The sequence below is a fragment of the Heterodontus francisci genome, chromosome 14, assembly GCF_036365525.1.
Source record: "Heterodontus francisci isolate sHetFra1 chromosome 14, sHetFra1.hap1, whole genome shotgun sequence".
Classification (NCBI taxonomy): Eukaryota; Metazoa; Chordata; class Chondrichthyes; order Heterodontiformes; family Heterodontidae; genus Heterodontus; species Heterodontus francisci.
This window is the reverse complement of record NC_090384.1, coordinates 61,618,278-61,634,257: the sequence shown is the minus strand read 5'-3', so window position 1 is coordinate 61,634,257 and position 15,980 is coordinate 61,618,278. Positions and strand designations below refer to the sequence as shown.

General features: G+C 45.1%; 1 protein-coding gene across 3 annotated transcripts in view; it reads left to right on the top strand.

Moving 5' to 3' along the window:
- The window catches only part of LOC137377073 (protein RIC-3-like), a 103,128-nt gene extending 93,157 nt beyond the window's left edge, over positions 1–9,971 (top strand). Inside the window, exons 5-6 of one of the 3 annotated variants that reach the window (XM_068046322.1) lie at positions 5,714–5,859; positions 7,893–9,971. In XM_068046322.1, coding sequence (XP_067902423.1) covers positions 5,714–5,859; positions 7,893–8,368 — 622 coding nt within the window. In that variant the 3' untranslated portion in view covers positions 8,369–9,971. The remainder of the gene's footprint in view (positions 1–5,713; positions 5,860–7,892) is intronic. The other 2 variants (XM_068046321.1, XM_068046320.1) reach the window with 2 other exon arrangements.
- The last annotated feature ends 6,009 nt before the right edge of the window (positions 9,972–15,980 follow it).

Genomic DNA, 15,980 nt, shown 5'->3' with positions numbered 1-15,980 from the left:
TCGGTGGTGACATGAAGAGCCGTGGCACCCTGGACTGCAGGAGGACAAAAGCGTCATGGCAGCTGCCAGGCGAGCGAGTGTATGCATGTATACATCTTGTTATGGTCGCATACTAGCTGAACGCTTAGGGAGTGGAATCCCTTCCTGTTGATGAATCTCACTGGCCACTCACTCAGCACCTCGATGGCCACATGGGTTATAATCGATGATACCTTGCACCTGCAACATTCCGGTGATGGAGGCAAATCCTACTGCCCTTTGTGCCTGTGAGGCCCCATCTGTTTGAAATTGTATGTACTGCCCAGCTCCCGCAAATAGAGCATCAGGGACCTGTGAGATGCAATGGTGTGCTGCCACTTGAGAAATGCCACTAAGGTCCACTGCTGTTCCTTGGATTAAGCCAGAGGTGAAGAAGTTCAAGGCCACAGTAACTTTCATGGCTACTTGCTGTATCATGGTGAGCAGTGCTGCGAGATCTGAGATCTTCCTCAACTAGGCCACATATCTCAGTTACCATCTGCCTGGATAGGTGCAATCTCCTGCAGTGCTGATTCTCTGACATGTCCAGGTAGCTCCTTCTTCTGTGGTATACTCTGTGCTGAGAGTATGTCCTTCATTGCCTTCCTGCCCCTTGTTCCTCTCCTTTTCCCTCCTCCTCATGCCCAGGGCTTTGCATCTGCTGCTGAGGATGCTGATTTTCTTTGCTACTCGTTCCTATCTCAAAGTACCTTAATCCTATGTCTAACTGGTGCCTTGCTTGCAGTCACCTTCACTCACAATGCTGGACCTCCCACTCCCCCCCCCCCCCCCCCCCGCCCTTATGACCCCACAATCCCTGAAGAGTCACGACCACCCTCAACTGACTGAGCACACACAGGCCACTTGCTCCGCTAACTCTGCTCACCTGATGGCAACTATGTGCCAAAGACTGAGTGCCCCTGTCAGCTGTGCACCCTTTTATGAACCCACCTAATTGAATGGCACGGTCATGACTGGTTCCCTGCTGTGTTGCCGCCTCCCTCTACTTGGACTGTTCCAGATTCATCATATATCATGTGCCTTCCCACAAAAACTGCAAACAGATCCTTAACGCACTGACAACAAGCTTGGTTAATTGGACATTGATCCGAATTGGGTGGGTTGCCAAGTCCTGCCTTCCCCGTCTTGAGCAAAATCACTGACCATCAGAATGGCGTCAGGAAACTGGCACGATGGCCAGTGGCATGAAATTATACACCTGCCCACCTCCGTTTCCGCCCCCATATTAGGGCGAAAATCCTGCCCTATGTTTCAAACTTGGAACCTTCCTGATTACCGAATAAGCTTAGTGAACTATCAACAGAGTTACCTGTGTTGTTATTTCTGCAGAAGTATATGTATGAAGTTATAGATTTGCTTCCATGATGGTTCAGTGAGTTCTAATACTGTGTGATGCAGCACTGAGCTATGTAGAGCAAGGAAGGTCCTAAGTCTGATCCTCTGGGATCAGATGAGGGAGAAAGGAGTAGAAGGATATATTGACAGGTTAGATGAAGTAGAGTGGGAGGAGGCTCGTGTGGAGTGAAACATCAGCATAGACAAGCTGGGCCAAATGGCTATTTTGTGTTGTAAATTCTATGTAATTTTTCTGAGCTGAGTTAGATCATCACAGCCAGCATGGATGCTACAATTGGCTTCAACATCTTGGGGTTGGGGTGTGCAGAGAACAGGACTGAACAATGATTCTTACAGTTGGATAGTCCAGCAATGTGTCCAGGTTCATACATGGAAAATGAACGCGGACAGAGAAGGCATGTGTCCTACCATGAGCCAGCTCCATCGAGAGAGGAAAGGCAAGAGCTAAGATATACATCTCACCAATGTGTTTTCGAGAATCAAAAGCTTTATTTTTAAATAATATTTTTTAACTCCCTTAAATTCCCTACTCACCTCAAAAAATTCTTTAAATATGAAAGGGTCCACCTCTATCAAACCCACTACTAAAGACAGCAGCAGGAAATAAAACTCATTCATTAGAATATTTGAAAATAAAAGCAAGCAAGTAACGCTAAAAAGTTCAAAACAACAACTTGCATTTATATAGCACCTTTAACATAGTAAAAGTCCCTTCACAGGAGCATCATCAAACAAAATTTGACAGACCAATTTATTTTATGAAAAAAGACTGGAAGATCCATAAAATGAAACCGAGAAATTTCTATTCTATTTGGAGTGCCCTCTACTGATCTATTCATACAGCTTGCAGAATATTTGCATTATCAAGTGCCTTCAGTGTTGTATATAATGTCCTCTAGTGGTGTGCTATTGTATGAACAAGTATTACTTGCAGATAATTTTAATTAAAGTGGAAAGATTGTCTAGCATAGGAATTTTCTGCTGCTCCCAGTCCTGCTCTACTCCTGCTCCTGTTCTAGATGCTGCTCCTCCTGATCTCTGAGTAGTTCTGCTGCCACCTCACTCAGTGCCTCTGTACCTGTTGGTCTGATGCTGCTCCTGATCTTAATTCTCTAGTGGCTGTTGATACTGCCTGCCCCTGTTCTAGATTTTAATATGGCCACCATGCTTTTGAAAAGCACAGATTGGAGGCTGGATGACCAAACATTCAAAAAGTTGGCATAAAACATACAAGACCATTCTTTTGGCTAATCAGTTCATGGCTTTAAATAGAATGAGTTCTCCATTCTGTTGGCTAGTAGAATGGTCTCAAACATATCACAGAACAACTCCACGGAATGCATTACTAAGGACTGTCATGACTACAAACCAACATGCAAGCAATCAGAGCTGTCCAAATTTGGGAGTGCTTTTCTGTTCTATTTTGTTTTGTCACTTCAAACTCCAGAGTACTCAGATGTCAGTTGTAACAACCATAGAATCACGTCTTTAATGAAATTGTGTTACACAATCCAACATGAATACTCAGTCAAATCATACCACACGATTCCTGTATGATTACACGATTCTTTATTATTGAGTTCATGATTCAGTATAAGAACTCAGGAACATCACATCCCACAAACCAGTATGACTACAGCATACAGTGGTTTATTCAAAACTCATAAACCAATTCTACCTTTGACCACTACATTCCATGCATGCTACCACTAAATCACAATACATCAAAAGACATTCAATGCGAAATCAGATATATCAACACGGAACCAGAAATATACACTTAGCCCATGTCAATCATACATGGTCCACTTAAGCTCTTCAATCATTTTATTACTATAAACACAGTGATCAGAACAGCATCCCCAGACCTTCAAGACATGGATGAATGACCTTCATACATTCCTTCAGCTCCTTATTCTTGCCATAGGCCAGCTTCACAAAGCATCACTGTTCAGCAAAGCTGAAAGCTGTTTTAACTGATCATATGCTGATCCCACAAACAGCCCAAGACATTGAAGTTCACAGGTAGTGAGGGGAAGATTTTGGTGGGGTTTTTTTCTTTAAAAATGAGAGGTAAGTTTTATGAATATAAAATAAACTTCTCTTGGAGAAGTACTTTCCTTTTAAGAAACATTAAGAGTTATTGAAAGGCTTCAATTATGATGAAAGACTAGAGAAATACTGGATTACTTTTTGGTATTAAGCATCGCCTGGGTGGACTTCAGAAAGGAATGTCTGGTGAGGAGGGCCACATGCCTTGGATATTAAGCATCCACTTGTTGTTCATTCCATTGAAATGAGTGGAAGGAAAATCATAATCGGTATGCAACGCTCCTCACCAGATTTTCTTTTCTGTGCCTGACCGAGGTGATGTTGGATGGCTAGGCAATAAAAATGAAAATCTACCCTATTGACTTTTTATTACGCCGGAGAAGGTTAAGAGGTAATTTCACGGAGGAGTTCAAAATTATATAGGGTTCTGATGCGGAGTTTGCAAGTTCTCCCTGTGACTGCATGGGTTTTCTCCAGGTGCTCCGGTTTCCTCCCACAGCCAAAGATTTGCGGGTTGATAGGTAAATTGGCCATTATAAATTGCCTCTAGTATAGGTAGGTGGTAGGGGAATATAGGGACAGGTGGGGATGTGGTAGGAATATGGGATTAGTGTAGCATTAGTAAAAATGGGTGGTTGATGGTTGGCACAGACTCGGTGGGCCGAAAGGCCTGTTTCAGTGCTGTATCTCTAAATAAAATTAAAATAAAAAGTAAAAAATAAAAAAAATAAAAATAAAATAAAATAAAGTCAATAAGGGGAGGCTATTACCACTGGTCAATGAGTTGGTAATTAGAAGACATACATTTAAAATGATTCCCAAAAGTGAGATGCTAAGAGATTTTTTTAAGTCACAGAAAGTGGCAGCTGTGGCTCAGTTCCCCTCGAAATCACACACCATCCTGACTTGGAAATATATCGCCGTTTCTTCACTGTCACTTGGTCAAAATCCTGGAGCTCCCTCCTTAACAGCACTGCAGGTGTACCCGCACCAGATGGACTGCAGTGGTTCAAGAAGGCAGCTCACCACCACCTTTTCTAGAGCAATTAGGGATGGGAAACAAATGCTGGCCTTGCCAACGATGCCCACATCCCATGAAAGAATAAAAAAAAGTTGTTTGCAGTCTTGCCTCTGAGTTAGAAAGTTGTGGTTTTAAGTCCCACTCCTGGACTTGAGCATAAAAATCAAGGCTGGTACTTCAATGCAGTATTGAGGGAGTGCTGCATTGCCAGAGGTACACTCTTTTGGATGAGATGTTAACCCAAGGCTCCATCTGCCCTCTCAGGTGGGTATAAAAGATCCCATGGCAGTATTTCAAAGATAAGCAGGGGAGTTATCCCTGGTGTCCTGGCCAATATTTATCCCTCAATCAACATCACAGACACAGATTATCTGGTCATTATCACATGGCTATTTGTGGGAGCTTTCTGTGCACAAATTGGTTGCCATGTTTCCTACATTACAACAGGGACAATACTTCAAAAGCACTTTGTTGGCTGTAAAGGACTTTGGCATGTCCTATGGTCATGAAAGGCACTCTATAAATGCAAGCCTTTCTTTCTTGTTAGGACTTCAAATTCCGTACCAGAGACAAGCAGAATCCATAACTTTTAAAAAGGAAGTGGACACACGTTTGGAAAAAGGATGATTTTAAAATATTAGGGAAGTTTAGAGGAATGGGTCTAATTGTAAGCCCAATCAGAAATCTAGCACAGGCGTGCTGGGCTGAATGAGCTTCTTTTGTTTTATAAGGTTCTACAATTCTAAGATTCAATGTGGCTGGATTATGTCAAGGGGCTATCATGTTTTGTTCTTCACAGCCAAATCCTCCAGAGATCCATGATCATCCTAGAAGGCAACAATAATCCACAAGTCCTTTTCTTTGTGATTAACAAAACCTCACAGACTCTTCCCTTTGCCGCTCAGCCCTTACTTCAATCACCAAATGCAAGGAACTCATGGATTTCTTCATTTCAATGATTGAGACTATCCATGCAGCTGTCACCTCCCACTCCATTCTGCACATCTCTCAGCTCACTCTCACCCTAACTGTGAGCCACCATCACTTTGCAACATCTCCAACCCCATTCCCTCTCCAAAAATCAAAGTAGTTTAATGAATAAGTTTTCCTTTTAATTCCGTTCCTGTGTGAATGAATAAAAGAATATTTGGGGAGGGTGGGGGAAATGTTCCAACAATAAGTTACCAGATCACATCTTGAGTCAGTATTTGACAGGATGCTAAATTTTTATTTTATCTGTTGAAGGATCACCAATGTTACTACTGAACAGGAAGAAAAGTTACTGAGACATCTGAAGGAAATCACCAGGGTCATGAAGAAGGGGAAACTCATTGAAGGCATTAGCCCTGAGAAAGAGGCAGAGGAATCCCCATACATGGAGGACTGGGAAGGTAGAGCAAAATCTTTAAATATTTACAACATGTACAGCAAAGAATAAATGTTCAATAAACTAATTCTGAGTATGTGCACTGAAACCATCTTGTGGGAGGTTTGCACTACCAGGGAATATAAGGATGCTGATCCCACAGCATCAGCAATAGGACTGCAGCACAGCGAGTTTTTTGTTTGCCCAAATCAGGTTAAACCCACTGGTCTTCAGTTGGTATGGAATGTGAGTTGCCTGTCTGGTTTGGCCACATTACTATAGGTGAGGGGTACGTGCACCTTGATAGCCCATTAAGAGCTGCCTACCAGAATTAAAAAGTGATCTAAACACTTAATACAGTAGGTGTCCATATGTGGGGACATGTTGAAGCAGCAACCCATGGGAAAGTGGATCGAGAGCCATGACTTTACTATTGGGGGTGTTGGGGAGGGAGATCGGGGGCCTCAGGTTTGCTGTCCGGAGGGAGATCAGGGGCCTCGGGTTTGTTGTCCGGAGGGAGATTGGGGGCCTCGGGTTTACTACCCAGAGGGAGATCAGGGGCCTCGGGTTTGTTGTTGGGGAGTGAAATCAGGGGCCTCGGGTTTGCTGGCTGGAGGGAGATTGGGGGCCTCGGGTTTACTATCCAGAGGGAGATCAGGGGCCTCGGGTTTGTTGTTGGGGAGTGAAATCAGGGGCCTCTGGTTTGCTGGCTGGAGGGAGATTGGGGGCCTCGGGTTTACTATCCAGAGGGAAATCAGGGGCCTCGGGTTTGTTGTTGGGGAGTGAAATCAGGGGCCTCGGGTTTGCTGGCTGGAGGGAGATTGGGGACCTCGGGTTTACTATCCAGAGGGAAATCAGGGGCCTCGGGTTTGTTGTTGGGGAGTGAGATCAGGGGCCTCAGATTTACTGTCCAGAGGGAGATTGGGGGCCTCGGGTTTGTTGTTGGGGAGTGAAATCAGGGGCCTCGGGTTTGCTGGCTGGAGGGAGATTGGGGGCCTCGGGTTTACTATCCAGAGGGAAATCAGGGGCCTCATGTTTGCTGTCCAGAAGGCGATTGGGGGCCTCGAGTTTGCTGTCCGGAGGGAGATTGGGGGCCATGGGTTTGTTATTGGGGAGGGAAATCAGGGGCCTCAGGTTTGCTGTCCAGAAGGAGCTTGGGGGCCTTGGGTTTGGTGTTGGGGAAGGAGATCGGGGGCCTCGGGTTTGCTGTCCAGAGGGAGTTTGGGGGCCTTGGGTTTACTATCTGGAGGGAGATCAGAAGCCTCAGGTTTGCTATCCAGAGGGAGATCGGGACCTTGGGTTTGTTGTCGAGGAGGGAGATTGGGTGCCTCGGGTTTGCTCTCAGGAAGGGAGATAGGGGACTTTCGGTTTGCTGTCAGGGAGGGAGCTAGGGGACTTTGGGTTGATATGGGGGGTGGGGTCAAGGAAGGAGATTGGGAGAGCCCTGGGTTTGCCCTTGTGGTAGGAGGAAGGGAGGCTAGAGATTGTTGTCAGGAGGGGTGAGGAAGGGAGATGGGTGGGGGGGGGCTGATTGTTAGGTTTGGTGAGGGGAAGGAGATTGTGCTCGGACATGGGGGATCCCGAGACCGGGAGCACCAGCAATTGTGGTGAGTACTTACTTTTTATGTTTAGCCGATGCTTAGGGTTGGCAAACCAAAGTTGAAGCAGCGACCAGGAGCAGGTGGTAGGCCCATTATTTTCATATCCAAATTGCCTCCTGCTTGCTTCAAGTAGGAGTAAAGGGCACTTCTTGTTTGTCTTTACCCAATATGATCCAGTGTGCACATGTTTCCTGAGCACCATTTTAGGGCCTTAGGAGGCAACATAGCGTCAAAAAAGAAGACACCTCATCGTCTAATTTAGCCTCCGTAGAGTCAGAACTTATTTTGGTAGATCACTTCAGTTTATAAATTTATTAACAGACTCGCTTCTGTTTCAGGCAAGATGTTAGAGAAAACAGATTGGGCTTTAAACGTGTTCTTTTGTTGTCCGATATAAAATAGTAATTTAAGTTTGATACAGTTTTAATGTGAACTATTTTGGATTTCTTTTCCTAAGGTTATCCTGAGGAAACATACCCGTATTACAGTGAATCCGAGTGCAGCTGCCAGCATGACACCAACCCCAACTATTCTGAGTCCAATGAGCTTTCTGCAGAGGAGTTGGCAGAAAGAATGGACACAATAGAAAATGACAGTTCCTCAAGTGAAACAATGGAAGATAAAATAAGGCAAAGCAAAAAATGTCACACACCAGACCATCAGCAAAGCACACAGATTGGTGTGAGTAGCCGCAACGACAGTATTGAAGTGGAAGAACTCCAATGTGAAGACTGCAAGTATTTTGACCATGAAAGCGATGACCCAGCTGTTATAGCAGAGCATTTTGACATCAGCTTTGAGGAACTCAGCAATATTGATGACCAAGTCAGAGGTGAATGTAACGAGGACGTTTGTGTCAGTGAGCGGCAGCAAATAATCACATACGAAGATAAAGGTGTACTGCGAAAACGCAACAAGATGGTGATAGAGTAACTCGTTAGAAGCATCATCATAAAGATGCTATCCCTTTGGTATATATTATCCAAGCTATATCAGGTCTTCCAGAGAGAGTTAAATATATAGTAGACAGGTACTTGCTAATATACACTCTACTCTTCTTCAGTGTTTCATTTTCCATTATTGTTAGGAAAATCTATTTTACCCTATAGTTACTTGTCTAGACATAACCCCTTTGCCTAGGCACTCTTCCTTCTGTCTTTAAACCCTCCTATCTTGCTCTATCAACATTGTTTCTTTCCTTCACAACTGTAGTTCTTAGTAAGGCTGCTTAATGAGAGGGTGTAGTGTGTTTTCACCTATGCTACAAAACAGAGAATAACATTACTGTACTCTGATCCCAGCACCTTCAGCAGCTAAGGGACAAAGGCTGAATATTGTTCCATCAGGTTTGCAGGTCATCAAACTCACTGCTCCATCACGATCCTGACTTCAGCCTTCTGGATGGTGGACAGCCTTAGAGGACGCAGCACATGCCCCTGTCAACTTCAGAACTCTAACTGTTTAAAGCCCTTCAGTATTGCTTAAAATGTTTGAGCATGACATTTACTCCAAGTAAATTCCAGATTCCCTGGTTCTATGTATTCACATCTAGGCTTAATAGAAATAAATGAACAAATTTGACATTTAGAACATTTATGGAGTTCCTGCTTTAGGGACTCTTTTCCAAAGAGAACTCCTTATTGTTTGGGGTGTTCTTTTTTAATCAGACCATCAATACCAATGTCCCAGAGTAAACTAGCTCATACTCTGCAAATATCTTATGAGGTTTCTTCAGCATTTTACTAGCATAGATCCATCATAGTCGTTCTGTCAGTCATATTTCAGCAGTGCACCAGGCCAGCAGTTTGCATCCCAATCAGCACAGCCTAGTCTAGTTCCAAACTTTCAACATTGGTGTCCAACCTGTTTCCCATCTGTTTTCCAAGAGTAATCTAATTCCAAGACAAATTTAAAGTTAGTCTAATGATGGCCATGAAACCATTGTCAATTGTTGTAAAAACCCATCTGGTTCACTAATGTCCTTTAGGGAAGGAAATCTGCTGTCCTTACCAGCTCTGGCCTACATGTGACTCCAGACCCACAACAATGTGGTTGATTCTTTCATGCCCTCTGAAATGGCCTAGCAAGCCACTCAGTTGTATCTAACCGCTACACAGTCAATAAAAAAGAATGAAACCGGACGGACCACCCAGCATCAGCCTAGGCACCGGAAACGGCAACGGCAAACCCAGCCCTGTCAACTCTGCAAAGTCCTCCTTACTAACATATGGGCACTTGTGCCAAAGTTGGGAGAACTGTCCCACAAACTAGTCAAGCAACAGCCTGATATAGTCATAGTCATGGAATCATACCTTACAGACAATGTCCCAGACACTGCCATCACCATCCCCGGGTATGTCCTGTCCCACGGGCAGGACACACCCAGCAGAGGTGGCGGCACAGTGGTATACAGTCAGGAGGGAGTTGCCCTGGGAATCCTCAACATTGACTCCGGACCCCATGAAGTCTCATGGCATTAGGTCAAACATGTGCAAGGAAACCTCCTTCTGATTACCACCTACTGCCTTCCCTCAGCTGATGAGTCAGTACTCTTCCATGTTGAACACCACTTGGAGGAAGCACTGAGGGTGGCAAGAGTGCAGAATGTACTCTGGGTGGGGGACTTCAATGTCCATCACCAAGATTGGCTTGGTGGCACCACTACTGACCGAGCTGGCCGAGTCCTAAAGGACATAGCTGTTAGACTAGGTATGCTGCAGGTGGTGAGGGAACCAACAAGAGGGAAAAACATACTTGACCTCGTCCTCACCAATCTGCCTGCCGCAGATGCATCTGTCCATGACAGTATTGGTAGGAGTGACCACCGCACAGTTCTTGTGGAGACGAAGTCTCACTTTCACATTGAGGATACCCTCCATCGTGTTGTGTGGCGCTACCTCCGTGCTAAATGGGATTGATTTCGAACAGATCTAGCAATGCAAAACTGGGCATCCATGAGGCACTGTGGGCATCAGCAGCAGCAGAATTGTACTCAACCACAATCTGTAACCTCATGGCCCGGCATAGCCCCCACTCTACCATTACCATCAAGTCAGGAGACCAAACCTTGGTTAAATGAAGAGTGCAGGAGGGCATGCCAGGAGCAGACAACACAGGACGACTTGCGTGCCAAACTGCATAAGCAACATGCGATAGACAGAGCTAAGCAATCCCATAACCAACAGATCAGATCTAAGCTCAGCAGTCCTGCCACATCCAGCAGTGAATGGTGGTGGACAAGTAAACAACTAACTGGAGGAGGTGGCTCCACAAATATCCCCATCCTCAATGATGGGGCAGCCCAGCACATCAGTGCGAAAGATAAAGCTGAAGCATTTGCAACAATCTTCAGCCAGACGTGTCGAGTTGATGATCCATCTCGGCCTCCTCCTGAAGTCCCCAGCATCACAGATGCCAGACTTCAGTCAATTCGATTCACTCCACGTGATATCAAGAAATGACTGATGGCACTGGATACTGCAAAGGCTTTGGGCCCTGACAATATTCTGGCAATAGTACTGAAAACCTGTTCTCCAGAACTTGCCACACCCCTAGCTAAGTTGTTCCAGTACAACTTCAACACTGGCATCTACCCAGCAATGTGGAAATTTGTCCAGGTATGTCCTGTCCACAAAAAGCAGGACAGGTCCAACCCGGCCAATTACCGCCCCATCAGTTTACTTTTAATCATCAGTAAAGTGATGGAAGGTGTCATCAACAGTACCATCAAGTGGCACTTGCTTATCAATAACCTGCTCAGTGATGCTCAGTTTGGGTTCCGCCAGGGCCACTCAGCTCCTGACCTCATTACAGCTTTGGTTCAAATATGGTCAAAAGAGCTGAACTCAAGAGTTGAGGTGAGAGTGACTGCCCTTGACATCAAGGCAGCAGTTCATCGAGTATGGCATCATGGAGCCCTAGCAAAGCTGAATGGGAATGACTGGGAATCGGGGGAAAACTCTCTGCTGGTTGGAGTCATACCTAGCACAAAGGAAGATGGTTGTGGTTGTTGGAGGTCAATCATCTCAGCTCCAGGACATCACTGCAGGAGTTCTTCAGGGTAGTGTCCTAGGCCCAACCATCTTCAGCTGCTTCATCAATGACCTTCCTTCAATCATAAGGTCAGAAGTGGGGATGTTCGCTGATGATTGCACAATGTTCAGCACCATTCACGACTCCTCAGATACTGTAGCAGTCCGAGTAGAAATGCAGCAAGACCTGGACAATATCCAGGCTTGGGCTGATAAGTGGCAAGTAACATTCACGCCACACGAGTGCCAGGCAATGACCATCTCCAACAAGAGAGAATCTATCCATCTCCCCTTGACATTCAATGGCATTACCATTGCTGAATCCCCCACTATCAACATCCTAGGGGCCACCATTGACCATAAACTGAACTGGAGTAGCCATATAAATACCGTGGCTACAAGAGCAGGTCAGAGGCTAGGAATCCTGCGGCGAGTAACACACCTCCTGACTCCCCAAAGTATGTCCATCATCTACAAGGCACAAGTCAGGAGTGTGATGGAATACTCTCCACTTGCCTGGATGGGTGGAGGTCCAACAACATTCAAGAACTCGACACCATCCAGGACAAAGCAGCCTGCTTGATTGGCACCAAATCCACAAACATTCACTCCCTCCACCACCGACACACAGTGGCAGCAGTGTGTACCATCTACAAGATGTACTGCAGCAACGCACCAAGGCTCCTTAGGCAGTGCCTTCCAAACCCACGACCTCTACCACCTAGAAAGACAAGGACAGCAGATGCATGGGAACACCACCACCTGCAAGTCCCCCTCCAAGTCACACACCATCCTGACTTGGAACTATATCGCCTGTCGCTGGGTCAAAATCCTGGAACTCCCTAACAGCACTGTGGGTGTCCCTACCTCACATGGACTGCAGCGGTTCAAGAAGGCAGCTCACCACCACCTTCTCAAGGGCAATTAGGGATGGGCAATAAATGCTGGCTTAACCAGCGACGCCCACTTCCAATGAATGAATAAAACAAAATCCTGTTTCTATAGCAATGAACAACTCCACTCCTGCTCATGACAGTCTTGTTGGAATGGTTCCACCCATAGCTTTTTAGATCTCCGAAAACAGCTGCACCAAATTGTATTTGCCAATGGCCAGCTCCCAGAATCAAAGCCAGGATTTTATGGGCTCCCCCGAGGTGGGGTTGGAGGCAGGAGGGCACCGAGTATTGCGACGGGTGGCGGGAGGAACAGCGGGGCATATGGCCCATCTCCTCCTCCTCGTCCAGCAATTTTCCCAGGGTGGGATAGGCCGGCAATGGCCTCCCCACTCAGAGTCCGTTAAGTGGCCTATTAATGGCCAATCACGAGCCTCTTCCCACCAATGCTGGGATCTTACCAGCAGTGGGGGGGCCTCCACTGCATGGGGAGGATGCCTTGTAAAATGAGACGCCATCCCTGTGGACTTGGGTTGGTTTGTGGCCCACAGAGGACCTCTTCTGGGAACATTTTCACCCTCTGGGAGCCCTCCCTCCCCTGGATGGAATGACCCCCCCCCCTCCAACTCCCTCACCTAGGCTTTCCAGACTGGTCCCAGCGACCCCGCCTCACCTACCTCTGTTCTGGGGTTCCACTGCTGGGCCTGGGTCCAAGCCCTCTGCAGTACTGGCAGGGGCCACCTTTGAATCGAAAAGACCTGAGGATTGCTCCAAGGGGACATGAAAAGGCAGAGGGGGGAATCCCCCCACCTTTTCAGCCCAATGCAGGAGCTCCACCTCCAAAACAAAATCTAGCCCTAAGTTTTTTCTCTTTACACCCTGTCTTTGTTTTTTAAACCAACGGCTTGCTTGTTTCAATTCTGCAGTCTTGTAAACATAGGAACATAGGAAACAGGAGCAGGAGTAAGCCATTTGGCCCCTCAAGCCTGCTCTGCCATTTAATTGGATCATGGCTGATCTTCTACCTCACGCCACTTTCCCACAATATTCCCATATCCCTTGTTAGCTTTAACATCTAGAAATCTTTTGATCTTTGTCTTGAACATAATCAATGAATGAACCTCCATCGCTCTCTGTGGTAGAGAATTCCAAAGATTCACCACCCTCTGAGTGAAGAAATTCCTCCTCATCTCAGTTCTAAATGGTCTCCCCCTTATTCTGAGACTGTGTCCCCTGGTTCTAGAGCCCCCGGCCAGGGGAAACATCCTTCTTGTATCTACCCTTGTGTTGAGCCCTGTAAGAATTTTGTATGTTTCAATGAGATCACTTCTCATTCTTCGAAACTCTAGAGAATACAGGCCCAGCCTCCTCAATCTCTCCTCAGACATAATCTCGCCATCCCAGGAATCAGTCTGGTGAACCTTCGTTGCACCCCCTCTATGACAAGTATATCCTTCCTTAGATAAGGAGACCAAAACTGTACACAGTTATCAGGTGTAACCTCACCAAGGCGCTATACAATTGGAGCAAGACTTCTGTACTCCTGTATTCAAATCCTCTTGCAAAAAAGGCCAACATACTATTTGCTTTCCCAATTGCTTGCTGCACCTGCATGTTAGCTTTCAATGACTCATGAACAAGGACACCAGGTTCCTTTGGACATCAGCACTTCACAATCTCTCACTTAAGAAATACTCTGCATTTCTGTTTTTCCTGCCAAAGTGAATAACTTTACATTTTCCCACATTATATTGCATCTGCCATGTTCTTGCCCACTCACTTAGCCTGTCTAAATCCCCTCAAAGCCTCTTTGCATCCTCCTCACAACTCATATTCCCACCTAGTTTTGTGTCATCAGCAACCTTGGAAATATTACATTTGGTCCCCACATCCAAATCATTGATATCGATTATAAATAGTTGGGGCCCAAGAACTGATCCTTGCGGTACCTCGCTAGTCACGGCCTGCCAACCTGAGCAGGTTCGAGGGGCCGAGTGGCCTACTCCTGCTCCTAATTTGTATGTACATATGTATGTTCGTATGACCCGTTTATTCCTATTCTCTGTTCTCTGTCCATTAACCAATTCTCAATCCATGCCAGTATGTTACCCCCAATCCCATGTGCTCTAATTTTATTTACTAACCTCTTGTGTGAGACGGTATCAAAAGCCTTTTGAAAATCCAAATACACTGCATCTACTGGTTCCCCCTTATCTATTCTGCTAGTTACATCTTGAAAAAAACTCCAACAGGTTTGTCAAACATGATTTCCCTTTCATAAATCCATGTTGACTCTGCCCAATCCCACCATTATTTTCTAAGTGTCCAGTTATCACATCCTTTATATCAGATTCTAGCATTTTCCCTATTACTGATGTAATGTCTGTAGTTCCCCGTTTTCTCTCTTCCTCCTTTCTTAAATAATGGGGTTACATTTGCTACCTTCCAATCTGCAGGAACTGTTCCAGAGTCTATAGAATTTTGGAAGATGACCACCAATGCATCCATTATCTCTACAGCCACCTCTTTTACCACTCTCGGATGTAGATCATCAGGTCCAGGGGATTTACCAACTTTCAGTCCCGTTAATTTCTCCAGTACTACTTTTTTACTAATACTAATTTCTTTCAGTTCCCCATTTTCACTAGTCTCTTGGTTCTCTAGTGTTTCTGGGAGATTTTTTGTATCTTCCTCCGAGAAGACAGATGCACTGAGCTTGAATAGCTCCGGTCACACCTTTGGTCATATGTGTCCTATATTTTTAGCTGGTCCTAGCAAGTTCTGTTTTCACAGAAATCTGAAGCTTCTAGTTTCATTTTCCAGTGAAGGATTATCTTAAAAAAAAAAGCTTTGAAACCAGAGTCAGTGCACCAAACATTCAACAAGTTAACTGTTCAAATAAAACTCTACACACGCGGACTCCATCACATAAGCCATATTCTTGCCATTAAATTTCAATTTATTTATCATTCTGTAGATAAGTTGTTTATGAGACAATTGAAAAGCTGTAGAGAAAATTAGGTAACAATTTCAAACAAACTCACCAAAAATTTGCAAAGCTGGATTGTTGGCTTCTGCCCAGTAATCCAGGAAGAGGCTCAAATTCTGTTCAGCTGCTTCCAAACAATGATTGTGAACCTATAGAAAGACATCTGAATTCTTCATTCATGCACAATAGTCGCTCCTCTAAGCAATCAGATTGATTTTAAATACCTAAAATATTTTCTTGAAAAAGAAACTTGAATTGAAGATGCTATGCAAGTCCAGCTCATGAAGACAAATGATAAGAATGCTACACCTTCAATTGAATTCTGTAAATAAAAGGGCCAATGTTAATCTAACCCATGCAAAATTGACAGCGCCACGGGGTGCAGTGCTGGTTTTTCACTCTGCCTGATCTTACTATTGAAGTTAGTAGAGTAATATTAGGCTGGGTGTAAATCTGATTTTCCAGCCAATCCTGTGGATTTCCCATCCAGCAAGTTACATTAAAATTATCCCCATTGGTTCTGTGAAACGCCACATTTAGATGAACCTTCGTGCATTTATTGTTTGGAAAGGTATGAAATATGCAACATCATATGGAACCATGTATATTTTCTTCAGTTGTGGTGAGCTTTG